Here is a 22,657-nt window from a genome sequence, read left to right on the forward strand (position 1 = left end):
GACCAGAGCATTGGATGAGTTTGGGAAGCCATGAAAGGTACCTCGTATGGAATCACTTTCACCATATTGTTTCCATTGCTCGGCTCAATGCCCCATTTCGATTTTCTTATCAGAGTGCGTTTATATTCAGAAAGTTAATTTTCTTAATCAGTCTGCTAAACTAAGTCAACCATATTTTTGTACTTCTATAATCAGAAATTACAATTAGTCATTTTGATAATATACTTCAGTTCTAAGTCCTAACTATTCCTTCTACGAGATTTTAGAAGGTTGCTGCATATTATCAGTGAAATCCAGGCTGCTAGTTTCATAGAGAAGCTCCAACATCGTAACCAGTATCTGTCGTCACCCTCACAATCCATATCCCATCCATAACAATATATGGTGGTAATACCTTTTGCATGATCGTCACCCTAAACAATAAAGCCTAAAGCCTAAGCCCTAAACCTGAGGAATTGGTACTCTAATCAATCTGCTAATGCGTGTTTGTGGCCTTGTGGGAGGCGAAGAGGAGTGCCGGGTTCAACCTAGGGGTCTTCTTTCCTCGAGCTACCTTTGTGTCGCCACAGTTCACCTTCCCACGAATGCTCAGCCTGCAGATCTGCTGCTCTCCTGTGAGTATGGATGCTTTATCTCCTGCAGCTCTTCCCAAGCGAGTATTATTGCAGATTCCTAAGCCATGTATAATTGTGTTGAAATTGATTAGAAAACAAAGCGCATGAGCTAGGTCGGTTGCTGTTGTTGTGATATTTAACTAAACACGATTACATTCTATATGGTTGCTGTTGTGATATTTGGAAGATTTTTGATAATGTCTTGCTATACTTCACATATTTGGAAAACTGCTGGTTTGGTTTGGTTATGCTGTAGATATTAGAGGTTCATGCTTGAAGCCAAAATCTGCACCTGATCATTGATCTTCCTTTATGCTTCCCCGTTGTTATTTTTCCTAGAGCACTGTGAATGCTTAGTTTTTGGGTTTGAGCATTGAGAATTTTTCTCTTTTTGTAGCCTGGTGCAGATGCAATAGATATTGTCACTCTTGCTGATTCAGATTCAGGCTGTCGTTCTCATTCTGGCTGTTGTGGGTTTTGTGCTAATTTAGGTCGTGCAGGACGTTGTGCTAATTTTCTTGACGCTTCTTGCATATGCCACCCTGGCTCGCAGTCCGTGCTTCGCCTTTGTTGTCTCTTTGGAATTGATGTTTGTTGATGCTGGTGGTGGAACGGGAGGTGGTGCCTGGCGGGACACTCTCCCTTGGATCTGAAGGTACTTGCTGATGTGAACGGTTGTCTTCTTAATACTCAGGTAATGCTTGTGGGTGGAGAGTAGACATTGCTATCAAAAGGATTCCTGGGCAAAATTTAAGAAATATGCCAAGTACATGGTACTTGGGCCACATTGTCTAGTTTGCTAAATTGATAGTGGTCGAAGAAAAGGTTCACATGCTTGCTAACTTATTTCTACAAACACCAACACCTCATGACTCAACTCACTTAAGTTGGAAGTTAGTCAATAAAAGAGAAGGCATGTTCCCCTAATACATTAATTGTTAATCCATGGATGGAGCTTCATCATGTCTTAATTGGTTTGTCACATCATGCCACTTAGAAATTACTCCCTCCGTCCTAAAATACGTGTTGCCAATTTAGAGCAGAGTTGTACTAACTTTGTACTAAATCAACGATGCTTATTTTGGGACAGAGGGAGTACTATTTTGTATTCATATAGTGATCTTTATCTCAGTAGTCAGATCCAGCATTGATCAAATGTCATTGGCGCTCTTATCGATGAGACACAGGATAGACTGGATCTTAGTCGTTGCTAGTTTGTGTTCTACTCCCTCCGTAAAGAAATATAAGAGTGTTTAGATAACTACTTTAGTGATCTAAACACTCTTATATTTCTTTACAGAGGGAGTACTTTTATCTAATGAGGCTATGAATCCACCTGCTCATTTGTTTATAACCCGCAGGCTCTGATGGTTCATGGTGTTATTGTTGGTATAGAATTTTGCAGGTACTAGCCATAGCGTTATTACTATAGAGAAGGATCTCAGCAGCTTTCGGACCATGTGGCATAGTTCCTGTTTGTTCAACATGTTAATAATTTTTTATCACATTGAGGTCCTACAAATTCTGCAGTTCTAATCTTGTTTGCTTGAATTAGTGCCTCAATCTTAAATTCTTCATTCAGCAAACAGTGATGCTTGCTCTTAGAACACACATGTATGTGTGAAATTTGAAGTTTGATTGTGTTGTGATGGTTCATCAGGTTGTTGTACTCTTGTCAAAATTGCCTAAGCAAAAGAAGTGCTAAAAGGAGCACCGATGGGGTATTGTTTTGGTGAACTTAAACACGTCATAATCTGTCCATTATGTGGTAGGATTAAATGCGTACTATATTTCTTATGGAATGTGCTTAATATTTTGTTGTATCATTATGTGGATTAACGAAAGGTATTCTCCATTTTCTTTTCTTTTTTAGGAGACAGGAGTCCTATTGAATGTCTCTACATTAGAATGAAGGCAAGCATTGTAGGTCCCTCAACTATTTTAGTGGTGTTATGTATGTCCTCAAACTATGAAAATCGGCATCCAAGTCCTCGAAGTGTAGTGTATCATTCATATCCAAAATCTGTCTGACCCCACCTGACCAGCCAGCAGGCGTCGTTGACTCGTGACATGTTAGAAGGCGGCCCTCCAATGCGACGGCCAGCGATGGAAATATGCAAATAAATTCAAATTCATGGTTTCAAAAAATGTTCGTGAATATGGAAAAATGTTCATGACTTTGAAACAAATGTTCACTAGTTTATAAAAATGTTCGCGAATATGAAAAAATGTTCGCAACTTGAAGAAAAATTCGCGAACGATGAATTTGAAAAAAATATTCGCAAATTTAAGAAAATGTTTGTGAACCATAAATTTAATAGAAAAGAAAATATGTTCACGAACAATAAATTTGAAAATATGTCCGCGGACAACAAAAAAATTCGTGAATACGAAACAAATGTTTGCAACTTTAAAAAATACTATTGAAGAATAATAAATTTGAAAATATGTTCGTGAGCTACAAATATCGTTTGTGAATACGGAAAAAATGTCCGTGACTTCGAAAAATGTTCTCGAACAATGAATTGGAAAAAAAATTGCGAACAATGAATTTGGAAAATTTCATGATTTAGAAAAATGTTTGTGAATGCTAAATTTTGAAAGAAAATAAAATATGTTCGCAAATCAACAATATTGTTCACAAATGATAAATTTGAAAATATGTTCACGAACACAAAAATAGTTCACGAATATGGAAAAAACTTTTGTGAATTTTGAATTTGAAAAACAGTTTGCACAATTTGAATATATGTTCTTTATTTAAATAGCAATGTTTAATTGTTTGTGAATTTAAAATATTCATGGATTTACAAGAATACTCTCGAACCAAGCACATTGATGTGAGATATCACTGGATTTGAGATGTTGTGAGTTCCAAGTTGCTGAAACTTGAGAAGATCCATACCGACGACAATGGTTCGGATATTATGACCAAAATACTGCCAAATGAGAAGCTACTAGTATGTTGCAAGGTAGCGGACATGGCGGTGCTCCCCTCATGAGTCGGAGCGGGATATTTGTTGGGATATCCTCCTCATATGGGCTGTGAGGAGATTACCATTTGAAGCCTTTTAGGCAGCCCAAAGAGATGCAAAAGCTCACTACCCATTAGGGTTATGACCTAGGGTTATTTTGGACTTTGCACGTGAGTGGATGGGGATGCTTTACCCTCCATCCAGCATTCACCACCAAATGCGACGAAAATTAGTTCATCCTCCAATGGAGAAGAAGAGAGAAAACTAAGAGAGAAAGGGAAGAAGAGGAAGATTGAAGGAAGAAGCGAAGGGAGCTCCTCCCCAAGGTTGTGATGTTCCAGATCCATTACCTTGTCTCCTTCAAGCTCCGGTTCCATCATCTTTGGTGAGATTGTTCCAATCCCTAACCAGCTCCGAAGCGGTATACACCAATTGGATGATGCGTTGGGGGGGGGGGGGCGGAGGGAGGGGAGGGGTGCCACGTCGCCTTGATTAAACCATAGCTCTGCTTAGTGCAAGTTTCCTAAATATCTAGCATACATGAGTAGTTTGCCTATGGAGATGTTTATTTGCATGAGAATAAAAAAATGATTCGTGTTATCCATAACACTATTGTAACGTAGAAAATTATGTGAAGGCATTCATAGCTGAAGCAAATTGTTACCTTGTGTATAAATAGAATAGCGGAAGATATCATTTATAAAATAATATTTCATTTGGACAATCATGACTTCGTATCATTTTAACACAGTTACCTCTAGCAAGGATGTTATCATGTATTGTTGCATTCATATTCCTTATAAAACTCAAATGAATGTTGATCGATGTGCATAGAACATTGATGTTTTTATGAAATATTTTATGATCAGATTTCCGTTCTTGGTTTTTGTCAATATATGAGAGTTGTTTCCCTTAGGAGTTTCTAAAGAGTTATTCCAGTTGTTTATTTAGTTTTCACAAGTTCATTCATTTGTACAAGAAGTATACTTTTTTTAGTACATATTTCATTTGATGCTTCTAGAATCCGATCTCATGATAGTGAACTATACTTGCATGGCACAAGCTCCTTAAGCCTGCAGTGATATGTGAGCCAGATATAACCATGACGACTAGATCGGAGGATGACGACTGCCTGATCCTCGCGAGCGATGGCTTGTGGGATGTCATCAAGAACCAGATCGCCTGCAATGCCGTGAGGAATTGCCTAGAATTTGAAAACAAGAATAACCAAGGTGCTCCTAGAGAGGGTGCACTGATAGGACAAGAGGAAGAGGTTGGCTGCAACAATGCTGCAACCCTCCTAAAGAACATGGCAATCTGCAAGCATAGCCAGGATGACATTAGTGTTGTTGTACTTGATCTGAAAGCGAGAGGTTAGCTAGGCAGATTGCATGAGGCCATCATCTCCTTTGCAACTTATACTTGATGTGGGTGAAACATTGCCATGGTTAGAGATTTATTATAGACATGGATGATTGGAACTGTACAAATATGTTGGTCACATATATGTTCGTTGCTTAGTGTTCCCATTAGTTTTCTTCGCGGTAGCTTTGTTTGTGGTTATCTGTCAAACCTGCTGAACTTATCTGATACAGGTTTGGTGTTTGCAGTTAGCACTCAAGCAAACAAATTTGCATGTGTGTTACACCCACCAGCGCTCTGGTATTACCTGGCTTAGGCCCATTTCTTTTGCTTGAGTGCTAACTACATATTTGAAGCAAGGTGCAGGCCTAATGGGCTAATATGAAACAAGGTAGTTGCTCCACAAAACAAAAACGAAACTACTTCGTATGGTGGAAATCCTTGTTAACGGACACCCCTGGAAAATCACCGAACTCCCATGGCGATAAGTAGCGCTAAAGTTTTGGTGAATTTTTTCAGAGGGAGGCTGGGAAGAGGATGTACAATTTATTTTTTGTGAGATCTAACTTTCAAAATAAAATATTTTGCAACTTGAGCATCCAAATTACGAACTGGTTCCATCATTGTGTTCCTTGCATTGAGATATTTGAAATTAGATAAGATCTTAATAAATTTCGACAAAATCATTTTTGGGCATAATTTTTCTTCCAAAAGATAATAACATGTGCTTCCAATGGTAACAAAGTTGTACTTCACACTCAAACATACTTGTACTTCCCGTGTGGGTAGTCTACTCGCGCCTAGAGTAAGTTTTGCTCTCTATTTAATGAATCTACTATGTGACGTTGAAGAGACATGTGTGCTTCATGGCCAAGCACACATGTGCTTCGCATGTTATAGATGCCAAGCACAAATGTGCTGCAGTTTTAACCTATACTCCTGACTTGTTGCAACTTGTACTACTCAATGCAACATGTACCTAATCAGTTAATTAGTCAATACAACTGAACTATATTACAGACATGGGAAATTTGGGTACGGGGGATCTAGGAACATGTAGAAAGCAATTCATAAGAAAAATAACGGAGAAAACAACACTTGGCTCCTTTGCGAGCCCCTAGCTTACCCCGTACTCCACGAGTGACAAGTACCAAGTGCGCCCCCGGCAGCCCAGCAAGGGGATACCCCTGATTAGTTGTTCCCAGGTATCTTGTGTCTAATGCTATATACCTAAGGGAGTCATTGTCACTAACTTATTTGTCACAACATGCAAGCATGCCACCTCATCATACAACTATGAATAGGATAATGCCCACCTCAGCATGCACTCATGCATGGCAAAAGGCCCACCACAACATTCAACCATGCATGAGAAAATGTTTTTCATTGATTATTCTACTTATATAAAATTAATATAGTTACAACTATACATAATCCAATATAATAAGTCATATGAAACTTTATTTTTGGTTCTCATGTTATCAACTAAATTTTTCATAAACTAATTTTTGTAGCAACACGGGGTATCCTCTATTACAAATAAATTGTTGAACCAACAATGGATCATTAGTTTCCTATTTCATCCCATGGCTAACATTTTTTGGCAAATCCTTTTCCAACCGCTGCCCTATACGGAACAACGTCTCCACTAAACCCTCTTCTTGTTCCATTTTTGTCTCAAATTAATTAACATGAGCGTCAAATTCATCTCGGCTGCTCGCTATCCATCTCACTCTTCTCCCATGTGGTTCCTCAATCTCGAGGACATGCCATCTCTGTAGCACCCCATGTTGATGGATCACCCTTTCCACTACAAGAGAGCACTGATGGCACATTATGACATTAGATGGCCGCGGTTCCCGCCACCCATGGAGGATTGCCACACCAATCTTTAGAAGATTATTGTTGCTGCCCTTACCTTAAATGCATGACCTCTTTGGGAATGACAATAACATGCAACAACACGTCGGCTAACTGCACGAATTGACCCCAAAACTTCCTTATCCAACCTACGTTCTAATTCGTCTCATTTTTCTTTATTTTTGTATAATCCCAAATCAGTTAAATGAAAACAATTGGTCTCTACATTGTGCCGATGTTTTAGTTTGTGTCATCCCAATGGGTGTGCCTCCATTGTGTTGCTAGCATGTCCCATTGGTCCTCCATGTCGCTTGCTAGGTGTACCACATACTTTGATGGTTCTGCACGTGTTCCTTTACCACGGAGGTAGAGCAGGTGGTGGCTGTGTGGCCAACGTTGGTGGCATATGCATTATGCCTAGGCGCATAGAAACTAACATTGATATATTTTTGTTGTTGCAAGCAATTTCTTTAGATGCAAATTCTACTTTTTGGGCATAAACTTACAATATTTTAAGCAATGTTTTACAAAAAGAAATTTTAATATCTTGGAAGCACTTTAACATTGCACATGATGCAATTCTCTAGTCGCTTCAAACACATTTTGATCATGGTGTATACAAAATATTCTCAGCAGAAATCCCAAAAGGATTAATGCAGCCTACAACTCCCATGGTAACAATTTCTATGGTTCACTACTACATATCCGAACACTACTGGCCGCTCATCGCTGACCAGCCACTGAACACGCTTTAGTAATGAGCATTAGCACTGATAAGCAATATATATATATATATATATATATATATATATATATATATATATATAAACACTATTCTGATCACGGGATCAGAATATTATTCTAATCACAACATGAACTTCCTGAGTTACACGCCTGAACTTCTTTCTGTAGGAACCCGACCTTCGGGCTATCTTAGCAACCATGTCTCTCCGCGTGGATTATTCTGGTTAGTCGTGTTCTATGTGATGTAAGTGTAATCTGCAAACGATTTTTAGCAACTAAATGCCCGTTTTAATAGAAATATCGCTCATAGGCGAATTTTGAACTCGGGTCGTGATGAACTCTTGTTTTTTGCAATTTTACTGCCTGAGTTGTTCGACCTGAACTTCCCTCTGTGCTAGGTTGAACTTCCGCCGACATTGCTCAAATGGGGCTTGCTATATACCGTTGAAAAGCTATGAACACGAGTATCATGACCCAAGTTAAATTTTTGGCAAAATGTAAGTGGTTTAAGATCAGTTTTGAAAACCGTTTTTTCTTCATACAAAAAACATGAATCGTATTTTCGGCCGCATTTCTAAACTGTTTATCGGAATGAGGCAAATAATATGGCATTGGAAAGTTGCTGCAAAGCCGCTCCTTCCACATGTTGAAAGTTTTCTCTAATTCCCTACAGTTAAAAAGTAATTTGGAAAATTGTAAAATTTCGTAAAGCGAACAGCCGAGTTGGTATTTTCAATGCCATTTCTAAACAGCTAATCGAATTGAGGTAAATGATATGGCGTTGTAAATCTTAAGAAAATGCGCCACTTTTTCATGTTGAATTTCTTTTCTAATTTAGAACTATTTAATAATAATTTAGCAAATGGTACAACTTCCACCGAGTTCATATTTTCGAGCTAATTCTTTAATCATATGTCCAAATGCACTAAAGAATATGGCTTTGGAAAGCTTGAGAAATGCGAAACGTTTTGTTATGTATTCTTTCTACTAATTCCTTACGGTTTTAAGTCAATTTTGAAAATGGCTGAAAACGTATTTTCGCCGTCATTTCTACAAACTTTATCGGAATTGGGCAAATAATATGCCGTTAAAAAGCTATGGAAAATGCGAAACTTTTTCATGTTGACGGTTTTCTCTGATTCCTAACCTTTTTTAAGTAATTTCGAAAATGGTGAGATCATGCGTTCTACCTTTATCGTGAAACAGATTAGTTGAAAATGCACCGCGTGAAGAATGTGAACTTCTCGGCATGTCTACTTGAACTTCACTCTGTTTTTCACGTGCTTTTTCTGCTCGTAGCTCTCCATCCACTCACCGAAATTGATCAAGTGATATACCGATGGAAAGCTGCTGTAAACACGCAACTTTCTCGTGTTGAACATTTTTTCATACTCGCGCGGTTTTAAAAGTTTTTCATCTGAAATTCAATCAGCGTAGTAGTTGAACTTCCTGCTGTTTTCACGTTGAACTTCTGTGACGTATTTTCGTTTGTAATTTTCTCGTCCATTCGTCAGTGTTACACAAATGATATACCTTTTGTACAAACCTCTCTCACATTAATTTTTTTAATTTTCTCCGACCGAGTACTTGAACTTATAACAACAACAAAATTGGACCTTGCCTTTTACACCATGTAGTACATGAACTTTTTCCATTTTTATAATTTGAATTTGAATTTTCTTTTTCGAAATCAAATTGCTCCCAAATAATAACTGGACTTCTTCGTGGATAGAGAGAAATATTTTAAAACGCAAAAAGATTCTTTTTTGTGTGTTTGAACATGGAAATACAAGGTGAACCTCTCTCGCAAGAATATTTGAACTTCCCCGGAGAGAGCACTTGAACTTCTGTCAACAAACCTTTTAAGCTTTTTATTTTTCTATACTTTTATTCTCACCTGAAATGCATTCCTTGCAGTACTTGAACATCTCGCTGTTTTCACTATGAACTTCTGTCACATTTTTGTGTATACGTCGAATTACACACAATTGAAGGTCGAACGTCATTTTTTGCCATTTTAAAACATGTAATTGGAGGTCGAACGTCATGCAACAAATCTGAGTTTTTTATATACTTCGAACTTCTCTGTTATTTCAAATTGAACTTCTTAGACTTATTCTTAGAAAAAAAATGTTTTCAAATAAGCATCAAACATTTTTTTTAAATTGAACTTCATACTTTTATTTTTCCTAGAAATGGAAAGAATTTGAGTTTTCGTAAACATCAAACTACTCCTTTTATTTTAATTTGAACTTCTTTAATTTTATTCTTACTAACGAAGAAAACCTATGTTTTTTATAAATATTTAACTTCTTTTTTTTATAATTTGGACTTCTTGGTTTATTTCTTTTAGCATCGAAATATCCTAGTTTTGTCATAAATATTGGACCCCCTCCACATTATTTTACTAATTAATTTTTCTAAACTATTTTTATTATTTTAATTTGAGCTTCTGTTGTGGAAACTTGTTGAATAGGAGGAACTTTTTGAACTTTTCCGGTCTGTGCACTTGAACTTCTAGCAACAAAAATTTTGGACTTCACCTTTTTACTCTTATTTTCTCATATGAAAGACACACCATGCAGTACGTGAACTTTCGTCTGTTGTCAATTTGAACTTCTCCCTATTTCACTTTAGTAAGGAAAAAAATCTGAGTTTTTTATAGACATCAAACCACTCTAACTTTTTTTCAACTTCTTTGTGTGCTTTTTAGGAATGTGAAAATTGGATTTTTGTTAGAAACATTGAATTTTTTTCATTATTTCGAATAGATATTATTGATCTTATTCTTTAGTAACCGAAGAAACCGAGTTTTCAATTAAATATCAAATTGCTCTGCTTTTTAAAATTGAACTTCTTGGCTTTATTCTTTAGTAACGAGAAAAAACTGAGTTTTTAATATGCATTGAACTACTCCGTTTATCAAAAATTGAACTTCTTGATTTTAATCTTTAGTATCGAGCAAAATCTAAGATTTTTTATAAACATCAAACGACTTCATTTTTTAATTTTGACTTCTTGGTGTTATTCATTAGTAAAGGGAAAAGTCCTAGTTATGTAATAAACATCGAATCGCTCACTTCTTTAAATTTCAACTTCTAGATCTAAAAAAAACAGGGGCAAATCTATGTTTGCAAACTTTTTAAACTGCTCATTTTTTTAATTCGAACTTCTATGTTATTTAAATTTGAACTTCGCCAACTTTTAGTAAAATGTAGAAACACCATTTTTATAAACTTTTTGAACTGCTCCATTTTTATTTTTTGAACTTCTTTGTTTAATTCTATGGTAATAGGTGAAACTACATGTTTGTAATAAACATTGAAGCGACCTATTATTTAAATTTTAACGTCAAGGTATTTTAAGAAATGGTTAAACTTAAAAAGTAAAAAATATGTTTTTTCCACCTTTGTACGAACTTACTATTTATATTTTGTGAAGTTTTGTTTTTTTGTCTCGCGACATTTTTAGGCATTTTTTTGCTGTCGGTGAAATGGCCTACGCGGACCTTGTTTTCATTGATGATTTTCTTCAGTATTTGGTATACATGAACTTATGAATTTCTGAAACATGAACTTCACATGCTATTGAAACTCAAGAAAATTACACACACACTTCGTGTGCTACATGCATTCACACAAATATGAATGCACACATCTGAAAGAGCATAAAGTTCACACACAGAGTTCAAAAAATAAAAATCACATCTAAAAAGTTTTTTAAAATCTTTTTTGTCAGTATATTGAACTATTTTGTTTCTTCAAACATATGTGAAAAAACCGGTACTTGTGGTGTGTTTCTTTTTGTCAACGCACTGTTATAAATATATGTACTTGTACTAATACCACATTATTTGCATAGAAATTGGATTATTCCATTTTTAGTTTATTTTGGAATACTTTTATATTTTTACTGCCACTATTCTTTTCGTTAGTGAATTGCCATGAAACAGTAAGTTTTCCATCGAATATGTCAAATGTAATGGTCAAAAGATTATAGTACATCAAGATATTAGGGAACGGCCATTAGTGGTGCCCTGAGAACTAAAGAATGAACTACCAGCATCTACATTTAAAGGTTGACATTTGGAGGCGACCAACATGCATGAACGCATCACTGAACACATTGCTTTTTGAACGCAACGCTGTACAAGTTAGCCTGCTAGTTTTGTCTGAACTTTTTCCTCCACTTTTTCCATGGGTGGTGTCGCACCTTCTTTCAGCAAGAAGCTGCTGTTGTCCAAGTGCTACTGCACCTCACCACTTTGCAATCCAGGCACCATTGAGCACTCCACTTCGGCCATCAGACAAATCAAACACTAACGAAGGCGAGCAGGAGAAGAACTTTTGTCTCCTCATCTCCACTGCTGCGGGGAAGAAACTGGAGTGTTTGCCACAAGAAGTTCAGATGGGTGGAGCTGGCCGGTCGGCCGGAGGGGTAACTGACGGGAGAGCAGAGCCATTACTTGTTTTCCGCATGTATGCATGTAGCACGCACACATCTCGCCAGCACGGGAGGAGGCCTACATCCGCATCGCAAGGCAGGTTGAGCTACAGTTGCGGCATGCAGGGAGCCATGGCTGTGACCACTCTGGTTGCGACGGGGATGAGCAAGATGTTGGGATCCAGCTTACCTCGCGCGGTAGTGGTGAAGGGCTGCAAATGGAGTCGTTGGACTGCAGCGGCGTGGTGGAGCTGGAGGATGCGGCCATGGCGGCGGTTCTATTGGGGAGTCACGCGAGGCAGGATGGGGGCCGTGCGGTGGCGGCGCGCATCGGGGAGACGACGTTGGCGGAGGCGTGCTACAGCCTACAGGTAGGCGGTGGCCGCGACGCAACGAGAGAGCTCAGGGGATGCGGCAGGCCGGGTTTGCTCGGTCGCCGCACCGGCGGCTGGCGCGGTGGGGGTTGGGGGCAACGGCGGCTACAGGATCGTTCGGCTCGGAGGTGGACTAGTAGCGGTCGGGAGGTGGAAGAGATTGGCGGGTCGCGGGTAGGAGGCGCGTTGGCCGGGGAAAGTGGCGGGTGGCCGCGGCGACCGGGGAAGCTGGCGCGTTGGCCCTGTTGGAGCGGAGATCGGCGTCGCCTGGTGTTGACTGGGGCGGTGGCAAGCAGGGCACTAGCGGCAGGGGCTCCGGGCAGAGGCGGGAGAGGTGGGGCGGGGCACCGATGGCGGGGAGGTTCGGGGCAGAGCTCGGCACCGGCGGCGAGGAGTCCGGGGTGGGGCACCGGAGAGAGTTGGTCGGGGGGCGGGGGCTCGGAGACGAGATCCAGGGAGGGTGGCGGTGGCGATGCGATCCAGATGGTGGTGGCGGCGTTCGGGGGAGGGGATCGGAGGAGGTCAGAGGTGGGGATCGGGGCAACGGGTGGGCTGGGTGGACATTTTCTGTAACGGTTCGGTGGGTTTCTCGGATCTAGTGAAGACATGGATAGCAGTAGCGCGTTTTAGTGAAGAGCGCTGCTGCTAATATCTGCAGCGCTTTTTAGAAGGAAGCGCTACTGCTAATTAACTTTGTTTCCCTCGCTACTGCTAGTTTTATTAGTTTTTTTTTTCTGCACATTTTTTTTGTATTTGAATAGGCTTTATACATAATCTTTAGCATATCATACACATACAAATTGAATCATAGCATATACATACAACTAGTCTCATCAAATCATGTCATCATCATAACCATCATCCAACACAAAGTGGTCTCTCGTCATCATCTTGAAAATAGCGATACAAGTCTCGATTACTTGCAACTACATCGTCATCCATCTAAACAATGATATACGCGAGAAGAGCTATCACTTTGAGTGAGAGCGGAACTATGCAGTACATGAGTTCGTATCCCTCTCTCGCATTAGCGTGAACCTAAACTAACTACTGCCCGTCGCTCGGAAACTGGAAATTAACCGGTACACCTGGGCCTAACACTCCGTCCACTCGTCGTATATATACTCCTAGCGTAGCACTTCTTCGCCATCGATGATCTATGCACCTGCATCGTCACATGAGTCGATGATATGCAACATACATAGTTGAGCAACAGAAAGAGATAGACTTGGCAAAAATAGAAGCAACATATCATAAGCATAAAATAACAAAGTTGATCATACCCAAAATGTCCTAACTAGAGTGATCGTTGCTAGTCGAGGAGGACGGTTTAATTACATCACAAATAAAGTTTCGTCGTGCATAACTCAAAGTTTTGTCATACATAAAGTATGGACTAAACGGACACATTGTAATATATCGACAATCACTCCAACATGTCGTGCCATCCATCCAAGTCAGGGAGATAGTCCCCGAGCCTAGTGAAAGGCTTCAGGTCAAGACGCTGAGAGGCTACCCATGTTTGGACGTCTTCCCGCGACATTTGTCCTTCTTCATAGAACATCCCTATTTTTCCAACGACCTCCATGATGATTTGGGCAAGTTCGCGCTGGATGTGATAGAACTCAGCTCAAAGTCGATGATCCTCGATATCTCCGACGTTCTTTGCCCATTGTAGAATATGAGCATCGTCGGATGTAGGTGACATGCGAAGGTTCTGGTGATCCCGTCTGTACTCCAGCATGTGGTGTAGGACATAGAATCCATCATTAAGAGAATCACTCGGTTGCTGGATGCAGCAGAAGTCGGTCTTATGGCCGAAGGCGGGCCTGCCGCCCCTTCTCTTCTTGTCCTTGACCTCTCCACCCCGTGCGTCGTAGTAAAACATAGCACTGTCGAGAACATCCTTGATGTGGGTGTAATCCTTTTTGTTAATGTTCTTCGACGAGTCCAAGTAAAGAGCGTGGGAGTATCAGGGGTAGAGGATGATGAGGACGGCGCGCCCGCTGCTGCGCAAAATAAGTAAACCTCAAATTAATTAGCCTCCACTGTGCAAATGAATGATTGAAATCAAAGGAAGGATATCCACGCGGATGACTTACAGGGGATGATAAGGCACGAGAATCGCCTCCTTGTCCTTATTGGTGAGCATGAAATTGACGATGTATTCCCTCGCGCATTCACGGTGCTTTGTGTAGATTCCCAAGAAACCCTCGTGCATGAAGTACGGGTCAGCGACACAGATATGAGGTATCTGCTCAACCCCGATGATGTAGTTCATGTGCAAGGCATAAAGGCGGACAAACATAAAATCCAGCTTCTTCACGTGAAACATCTCGAATATGTAATCGAATCAAAGGAAGAACTTCTCCGCGGGGAAGAAGTCGACGTACGACAATTGCCGCGGAAAGTTAACCACATAGAGTGGGTATCCTGGATCTTTCGAGGCGATGCGGCCTTTCTCTATTCGCAGAACATCGTCATGAAGTCTCCTTAGATCGCCGAATTTGGCCCCTAGCGCTGCTGAAGGTAGGATTTATTGACCGGGGATATGCCATTTGTCCGCACTGGGGATATCTATACGGTCTTGAACCCGAGGCTGCTGAGGCGGCTGGATCATAGAATCAGCTTTTTTGCCTTTCCTCAATCTCTTCCTAGACTTCTTTACTACCGGAAGGTCATCCATAATACGTTCAGCCTCCGGAGATGGCAATTCAGGCACCGACTCATGACGCTCAAACCCTAAGTAGGCGCCAGTATAGACATACTATTGAGTGCCCTCATCATCCTCATCCTCATCTATGTTTTCCTCGATTTCTTCTCAACTGGAATCTCAACCTTCTTGTCGATGTTTTCTTTAGTTAACCTTCGTCTTTCCTTTCTCTCCTCTGTGGTCTCACGGTAGTACTTCTTCCACGTGGCGTCGTCTCCGACACCATGCTCGCATCCATACGACGGTCAAGTCTCCACCGGGAGTCGTTTCAATATGTTCAACGCCCGGTTGAATGGAGTGTCCCACTTGGGTCTCGCCAACACCTCAGACGGCGAGTCACTTTCGGCCGCAATCCTCTGCTGCTCTCTCTGCAAAAGGCACAAGGATCGTTTACAAATATGACTAACGTGCAGCCGAATTGATCAGAAACTAAAATTACCAGCAGTCTCATGAACTCCTCGTGACCGCGTTCGTCTCGAAAACCTTCTTCACTGGGTCCCAACGGTGGCGGGCCCTGAGGACGTCATGCTCCTCTGGGACGGTGAACTCCGACAAGGGGTCTGGGATGCCCAGACTCGCAGTTTCCGCGTCCTCCTTGGCCCATATGGACCTCTTCCCGCCGTAACCATGGCTTCCGAGGTGGTGGCACCCAATGTTCCTCTGTTGAAGCCCCTTCATGTACTTCGACTTTTTTTGGCAGCTTCGGCCTTGCAAGCCACCTTGAATATTTCAAAGTGCTCTGCCTTGATTGTCGGATTATCCTTTACAATCTCGGAGTTGGGTTCCTTTTTGTCTATGATCCTTGCTTTCACCCTTGTTTTCCAGGCGGCCAACGCGTCGCTAAACTTGGACATGGCATGTGTTGGGGAACGTAGCAGAAATTCAAAATTTTCTACGCATCACCAAGATCAATCTATGGAGTAATCTAGCAATGAGGGGAAGGAGAGTGCATTTACATAACCTTGTAGATCTCTAAGCGGAAGCGTTCAAGTGAACGGGGTTGATGGAGTCGTACTCGTCGTGATCCAAATCACCGATGATCCTAGTGCCGAACGGACGGCACCTCCGCGTTCAACACACATGCAGCCCGGTGACGTCTCCCATGCCTTGATCCAGCAAGGAGAGAGAGAGAGGTTGGGGAAGACTCCGTCCAGCAGCAGCACGATGGCGCGGTGGTGGTGGAGGAGCGTGGCAATCCTGCAGGGCTTCACTAAGCACCGCGGGAGAGGAGGAGGACTTGGGAGAGGGGAAGGGCTACGCCAGAACTTGGGTGCGGCTGCCCTCCCACCTCCCACATATATATAGGGGCAAGGGAGAGGGGGCCGGCCCCCTCAGATCCAATCTGAGGAGGGGGCGGCGGCCAGGGGGGTTGCCTTGCCCCCCAAGGCAAGGGGGCGCGCCCCCTTTTAGGGTTCCCCCAAACCCTAGGCGCCTTGGGCCCCGGTGGGGGGGGGGGCGCACCAGCCCACCTGGGGCTGGTCCCCTCCCACACCTGGCACACGCAGCCCTTTGGGGCCGGTGGCCCCTCCCGGTGGACCCCCGGGACCCTCCCAATGGTCCCGGTACGTTACCGTTAGCACCCGAAACTTTTCCGGTGACCAAAACAGGACTTCCCATATATATAAATCTTTACCTCCGGACCATTCTGGAACTCCTCGTGATGTCCGGGATCTCATCCGGGACTCCGAACAACATTCGGTAACCACGTACATCTATTCCCTATAACCCTAGCGTCATCAAACCTTAAGTGTGTAGACCCTACGGGTTCGAGAGACACGTAGACATCACCGAGACAACTCTCCGGCCAATAACCAACAGCGGGATCTGGATACCCATGTTGGCTCCCACATGTTCCACGATGATCTCATCGGATGAACCACGATGTCAAGGATTCAATCAATCCCGTATTCAATTCCCTTTGTCTAGCGGTATAGTACTTGCCCGAGATTCGATCGTCGGTATCCCGATACCTTGTTCAATCTCGTTACCGGCAAGTCTCTTTACTCGTTCCGTAACACATCATCCTGTGATCAACCCCTTGGTCACATTGTGCACATTATGATGATGTCCTACCGAGTGGGCCCAGAGATACCTCTCCGTCACATGGAGTGACAAATCCCAGTCTCGATTCGTGCCAACCCAACAGACACTTTAGGAGATACCCGTAGTGCACCTTTATAGCCACCCAGTTATGTTGTGACGTTTGGTACACCCAAAGCATTCCTACGGTATCCGGGAGTTGCACAATCTCATGGTCTAAGGAAATGATACTTGACATTAGAAAAGCTTTAGCATACGAACCACACGATCTTTGTGCTAGGCTTAGGATTGGGTCTTGTCCATCACATCATTCTCCTAATGATGTGATCCCGTTATCAACGACATCCAATGTCCATGGTCAGGAAACCGTAACCATCTATTGATCAACGAGCTAGTCAACTAGAGGCTTACTAGGGACATGGTGTTGTCTATGTACCCACACATGTATCTGAGTTTCCTATCAATACAATTATAGCATGGATAATAAACGATTATCATGAACAAGGAAATATAATAATAATAACTAATTTATTATTGCCTCTAGGGCATATTTCCAACAGTCTCCCACTTGCACTAGAGTCAATAATCTAGTTCACATCGCCATGTGATTAACACTCACAGGTCACATCGCCATGTGACCAACATCCAAAGAGTTTACTAGTGTCACTAAACTAGTTCACATCATCATGTGATTAAGACTCAATGAGTTCTGGGGTTTGATCATATTTTGCTTGTGAGAGAGGTTTTAGTCAACGGGTCTACAACATTCAGATCCGTATGTACTTTGCAAATCTCTAGGTCATATTGTAAATGCTGCTTCCACGCTCCACTTGGAGCTATTCCAAATGGTTGCTCCACTATACGTATCCGGTTTGCTACTGAGAGTCATTCGGATAGGTGTTAAAGCTTGCATCGACGTAACCCTTTACGCCGAACTCTTTATCACCTCCATAATCGAGAAACATGTCCTTATTACTCCAAGGACAATTTTGACCGATGTCCAATGATCCATTCCTGGATCATTCTTGTACCCCTTTGCCAGGCACGTGGCAAGGCACACATCAGGTGCGGTACTCAGCATAGCATACTGTAGAGCCTACGTCTAAAGCATAGGGGACGACCTTCATCCTTTCTCTCTCTTCTGCCGTGGTCGAGCTTTAAGTCTTAACTTCACACCTTACAACTCAGGCAAGAACTCCTTCTTTGACTGATCCATCTTGAACACCTTCAAGATCATGTCAAGGTATGTGCTCATTTGAAAGTACCATTAAGCATTTTTGATCTATCCTCATAGATCTTGATGCTCAATGTTCAAGCAGCTTAATCCAGGTTTTCTATTGAAAAACACTTTTGAAATAACCCTATATGCTTTCCAGAAATTCTACAACATTTCTGATCAACAATATGTTAGCAACATATACTCATCAGAAATTCTATAGTGCTCCAACTCACTTCTTTGGAAATACAAGTTTCTCATAAACTTTGTATAAACCCAAAATCTTTGATCATCTCATCAAAGTGTATATTGCATCTCCGAGATGCTTACTCCAGTCCTTAGAAGGACTACTGGAGTTTTGCATGCTTGTTAGCATCTTTCAGGACTGACAAAACCTTCTGGTTGTATCTCATACAAACTTTCCTCAAGAAAATTGTCGAGGAAACAATGTTTTTGACATCCTATCTGCAAAATTTCATAAATAATCCAGTAACTGCTAATACAATTCCAACAGACTCTTAGCATCGCTACAAGTGAGAAAGTCTCAGCGTAGTCAACTCCTTGAAGTTGTCGGAAAACATCTTAGCGACAAGTCGAGCTTTCTTAATGGTGATACTTACCATCATTGTCTGTCTTCCTTTTAAAATCCATCTGTACTCAACAGCCTTACGACCATCGAGTAGTTCTTCCAAAGTCTACACTTTGTTTTCATACATGGATCCCCTCTCAGATTTTATGGCCTCTAGCCATTTGTCGGAATCCGGGCCCACCATTGCTTCTCCATAGCTCGTAGGTTCATTGTTGTCTAGCAACATGACCTTCAAGACAGGATTACTCTACCACTCTGAAGTAGTACGCATCCTTGTCACCCTACGAGGTATGGTAGTGACTTGATCCGAAGCTTCATGATCACTATCATAAGCTTCTACTTCAATTAGTGCAGGCGCCACAGGAACAACTTCCTGTGCCCTACTACACACTAGTTGAAGTGATGGTTCATCAACCATATCAAGTCTCCACCATCCTCCCACTCAATTCTTTCGAGAGAAACTTTTCCTCGAGAAAGGACTCATTAATAGAAACAATCCCTTTTGCTTCCAGATCTGACATAGGAGGTATACCCAACTGTTTTTGGGTGTCCTATGAAGATGCATTTATCCGCTTTGGGTTCGAGCTTATCAACCTGAAACTTTTTCACATAAGCGTCGCAGCCCCAAACTTTTAAGGAACGACAGCTTAGGTTTCTCCAAACCATAGTTCATACGGTGTCGTCTCAACGAAGTTACGTGGTGCCCTATTTAAAGTGAATGTGGTTGTCTCTAATGCCTAACCCATGAACGATACTGGTAATTCGATAAGAGACATCATGGTATGCCCCATATCCAATGGGGTGCATCTATGATGTTTGGACACACCGTCACACTATGGTGTTCCAGGCGGTGTTAGTTGTGAAACAATTTCCACAATGTCTTAATTGTATACCAAACTCGCAACTCAGATATTCATCTCTATGATCATATCATAGACATTTTATCCTCTTGTCACGACGATCTTCAACTTCACTCTGAAATTACTTGAACCATTCAATAATTCAGACTTGTGTTTCATCAAGTAAATATACTCAGTATCTACTCAAATCATCTGTGAACTAAGAACATAACAATATCCACTGCGCGCCTCAGCACTCATTGGACTGCACACATCAAAATGTATTACTTCCAACAAGTTGCTTCCTTGTTCCATTTTACTGAAAATGAAGCTTTCAGTCATCTTGCCCATGTGGTATGATTTGCATGTCTCAAGTGATTCAAAATCAAGTGAGTCCAAACGGTCCATCTGCATGGAGTTTCTTCATGCGTATATACCAATAGACATGGTTCACATGTCTCAATCTTTTCAAAACCGAGTGAGTCCAAAGGTCCATCAACATGGAGCTTCTTCATGCGCTTTATACCATTATGACTTACATGGCAGTGCCACAAGTAGGTGGTACTATCATTACTATATTATATCTTTTGGCATGAATATGTGTATCATTATGATCGAGATTCAATAAACCATTCATTTTAGGTGCAAGACCATTGAAGGTATTATTCAAATAAATAGAGTAACCATTATTCTCCTTAAATGAATAACCGTGTTGCGATAAACATAATCCAATCATGTCTATGCTCAACGCGAACACCAAATAACAATTATTTAGGTTTAACACCAATCTCGATGGTAGAGGGAGCGTGCGATGCTTGATCACATCAACCTTGGAAACACTTCCAACACATAACGTCAGCTCACCTTTAGCTAGTCTCCGTTTATTTCGTAGCTTTTATTTCGAGTTACTAACACTTAGCAACCGAACCAGTATCTAATACCCTGGTGCTACTAGGAGTACTAGTAAAGTACACATTAACATAATGTATATCCAATATACTTCTATCGACCTTGCCAGCCTTCTCATCTACCAAATATCTAGGGTAATTCTGCTCCAGTGACTGTTCCCCTTATTACAGAAGCACTTAGTCTCAGGTTTGGGTTCAACCTTGGGTTTCTCCACTAGAACAACAGCTGATTTGCCGTTTCATGAAGTATCCTTTCTTGCCCTTGCCCTTCTTGAAACTAGTGGTTTCACTAACCATCAACAATTGATGCTCCTTCTTGATTTCAACTTTCGCGGTGTCAAATATCGCGAATAGCTCAAGGATCATCATGTCTATCCCTGATATGTTATAGTTCATCACGAAGCTCTAATAGCTTGGTGGCAATGACTTTGGAGAAACATCACTATCTCATCTGGAAGATTAACTCCCACTCGATTCAAGTGATTGTGGTACTCAGACAATCTGAGCACAAGCTCAATGATTGAGCTTTTCTACCTTAGTTTGCAGGCTAAGAGACTCGTCGGAGGTCTTATACCTCTTGACATGGGCACAAGCCTGAAATCCCAATTTCAGCCCTCGAAACATCTCAGATGTTTCGCGACGTTTCAAAATCGTCTTCGGTGCCTCAACTCTAAACCGTTTATCATTACTGAACTATCACGTAGTTATCAAAACGTGTATGTCAGATGTTCGCAACATCCACAGACGATGTTCGAGGTTCAGCACACTGACGGTGCATTAAGGACATAAGCCTTCTTCAAAGCAACGAGGACAATCCTCAGTTTACGGACCTAGTCCGCATAATCGCTACTATCAACTTTCAACTGAATTTTCTCTAGGAACATATCTAAACATTAGAACTAAAGCGCGAGCTTACGACATAATTTGCAAAGACCTTTTGACTATGTTCAGGATAATTAAGTTCATTTTATGAACTCCCACTCAGATAGACATCCCTCTAGTCATCTAAGTGATTACACGATCCGAGTCAACTAGGCCGTGTCCGATCATCACGTGAGACAGACTAGTCATCATCGGTGAACATCTTCATGTTGATCGTATCTTTCGGTCTCTTGTGTTCCGAGGCCATGTCTGTACATGCAAGGCTCGTCAAGTTAACCTAAGTGTTTCGCGTGTGTAAATCTGGCTTACACCCGTTGTATGTGAACGTTAGAATCTATCACACCCGATCATCACGTGGTGCTTCGAAACAACGAACTTTCGCAACGGTGCACAGTTAGGGGGAACACTTTCTTGAAATTTTAATGAGGGATCATCTTATTTACAACCGTCGTTCTAAGCAAATAAGATGCATAAACATGATAAACATCACATGCAATCAAAAAGTGACATGATATGGCCATTATCATTTTGCTCCTTTTGATCTCCATCTTCGGGGCTCCATGATCATCATCGTCACCGGCATGACACCATGATCTCCATCATCATGATCTCCATCATCGTGTCTCCATGAAGTTGTCTCGCCAACTATTACTTCTACTACTATGGATAACGGTTTAGCAATAAAGTAAAGTAATTACATGGCGTTGTTCATTGACACGCAGGTCATACAATAAATTAAGACAAATCCTATGGCTCCTGCCGGTTGTCATACTCATCGACATGCAAGTCGTGATTCCTATTACAAGAACATGATCAATCTCATACATCACATATCATTCATCACATTCTTTTGGCCATATCACATCACATAGCATACCCTGCAAAAACAAGTTAGACGTCCTCTAATTGTTGTTTGCATGTTTTACGTGGCTGCTATGGGTTTCTAGCAAGAACGTTTCTTACCTACACAAAAACCACAACGTGATATGTCAATTGTTATTTACCCTTCATAAGGACCCTTTTCATCGAATCCGATCCGACTAAACTGGGAGAGACTGGCACCCGCTAGCCACCTTATGCAACAAGTGCATGTCAGTC

The 22,657-nt window shown here is 41.5% G+C and overlaps 1 protein-coding gene across 1 annotated transcript; it reads left to right on the forward strand.

Annotated features, from left to right (window-relative positions):
- The first annotated feature begins 4,691 nt into the window (after positions 1-4,691).
- On the forward strand, positions 4,692-5,267 carry LOC123083368 (probable protein phosphatase 2C 37). The gene is made up of 2 exons (XM_044505428.1): positions 4,692-4,962; positions 5,185-5,267. Exons 1-2 carry the CDS (start codon positions 4,692-4,694, stop codon positions 5,265-5,267), a joined length of 354 nt encoding a protein of 117 aa, XP_044361363.1.
- The last annotated feature ends 17,390 nt before the right edge of the window (positions 5,268-22,657 follow it).

Source organism: Triticum aestivum, chromosome 4A (assembly GCF_018294505.1).
Source record: "Triticum aestivum cultivar Chinese Spring chromosome 4A, IWGSC CS RefSeq v2.1, whole genome shotgun sequence".
NCBI classification, from domain to species: Eukaryota; Viridiplantae; Streptophyta; class Magnoliopsida; order Poales; family Poaceae; genus Triticum; species Triticum aestivum.

Bases quoted from the DNA above. Each gene is read 5' to 3' on its own strand.
- LOC123083368 (XM_044505428.1), top strand. From the start codon at position 4,692: ATGACGACTAGATCGGAGGATGACGACTGCCTGATCCTCGCGAGCGAT. The intron at 4,963-5,184 runs GTTAGCTAGGCA...TATCTGATACAG, and splicing joins ACTTGATCTGAAAGCGAGAG to GTTTGGTGTTTGCAGTTAGC.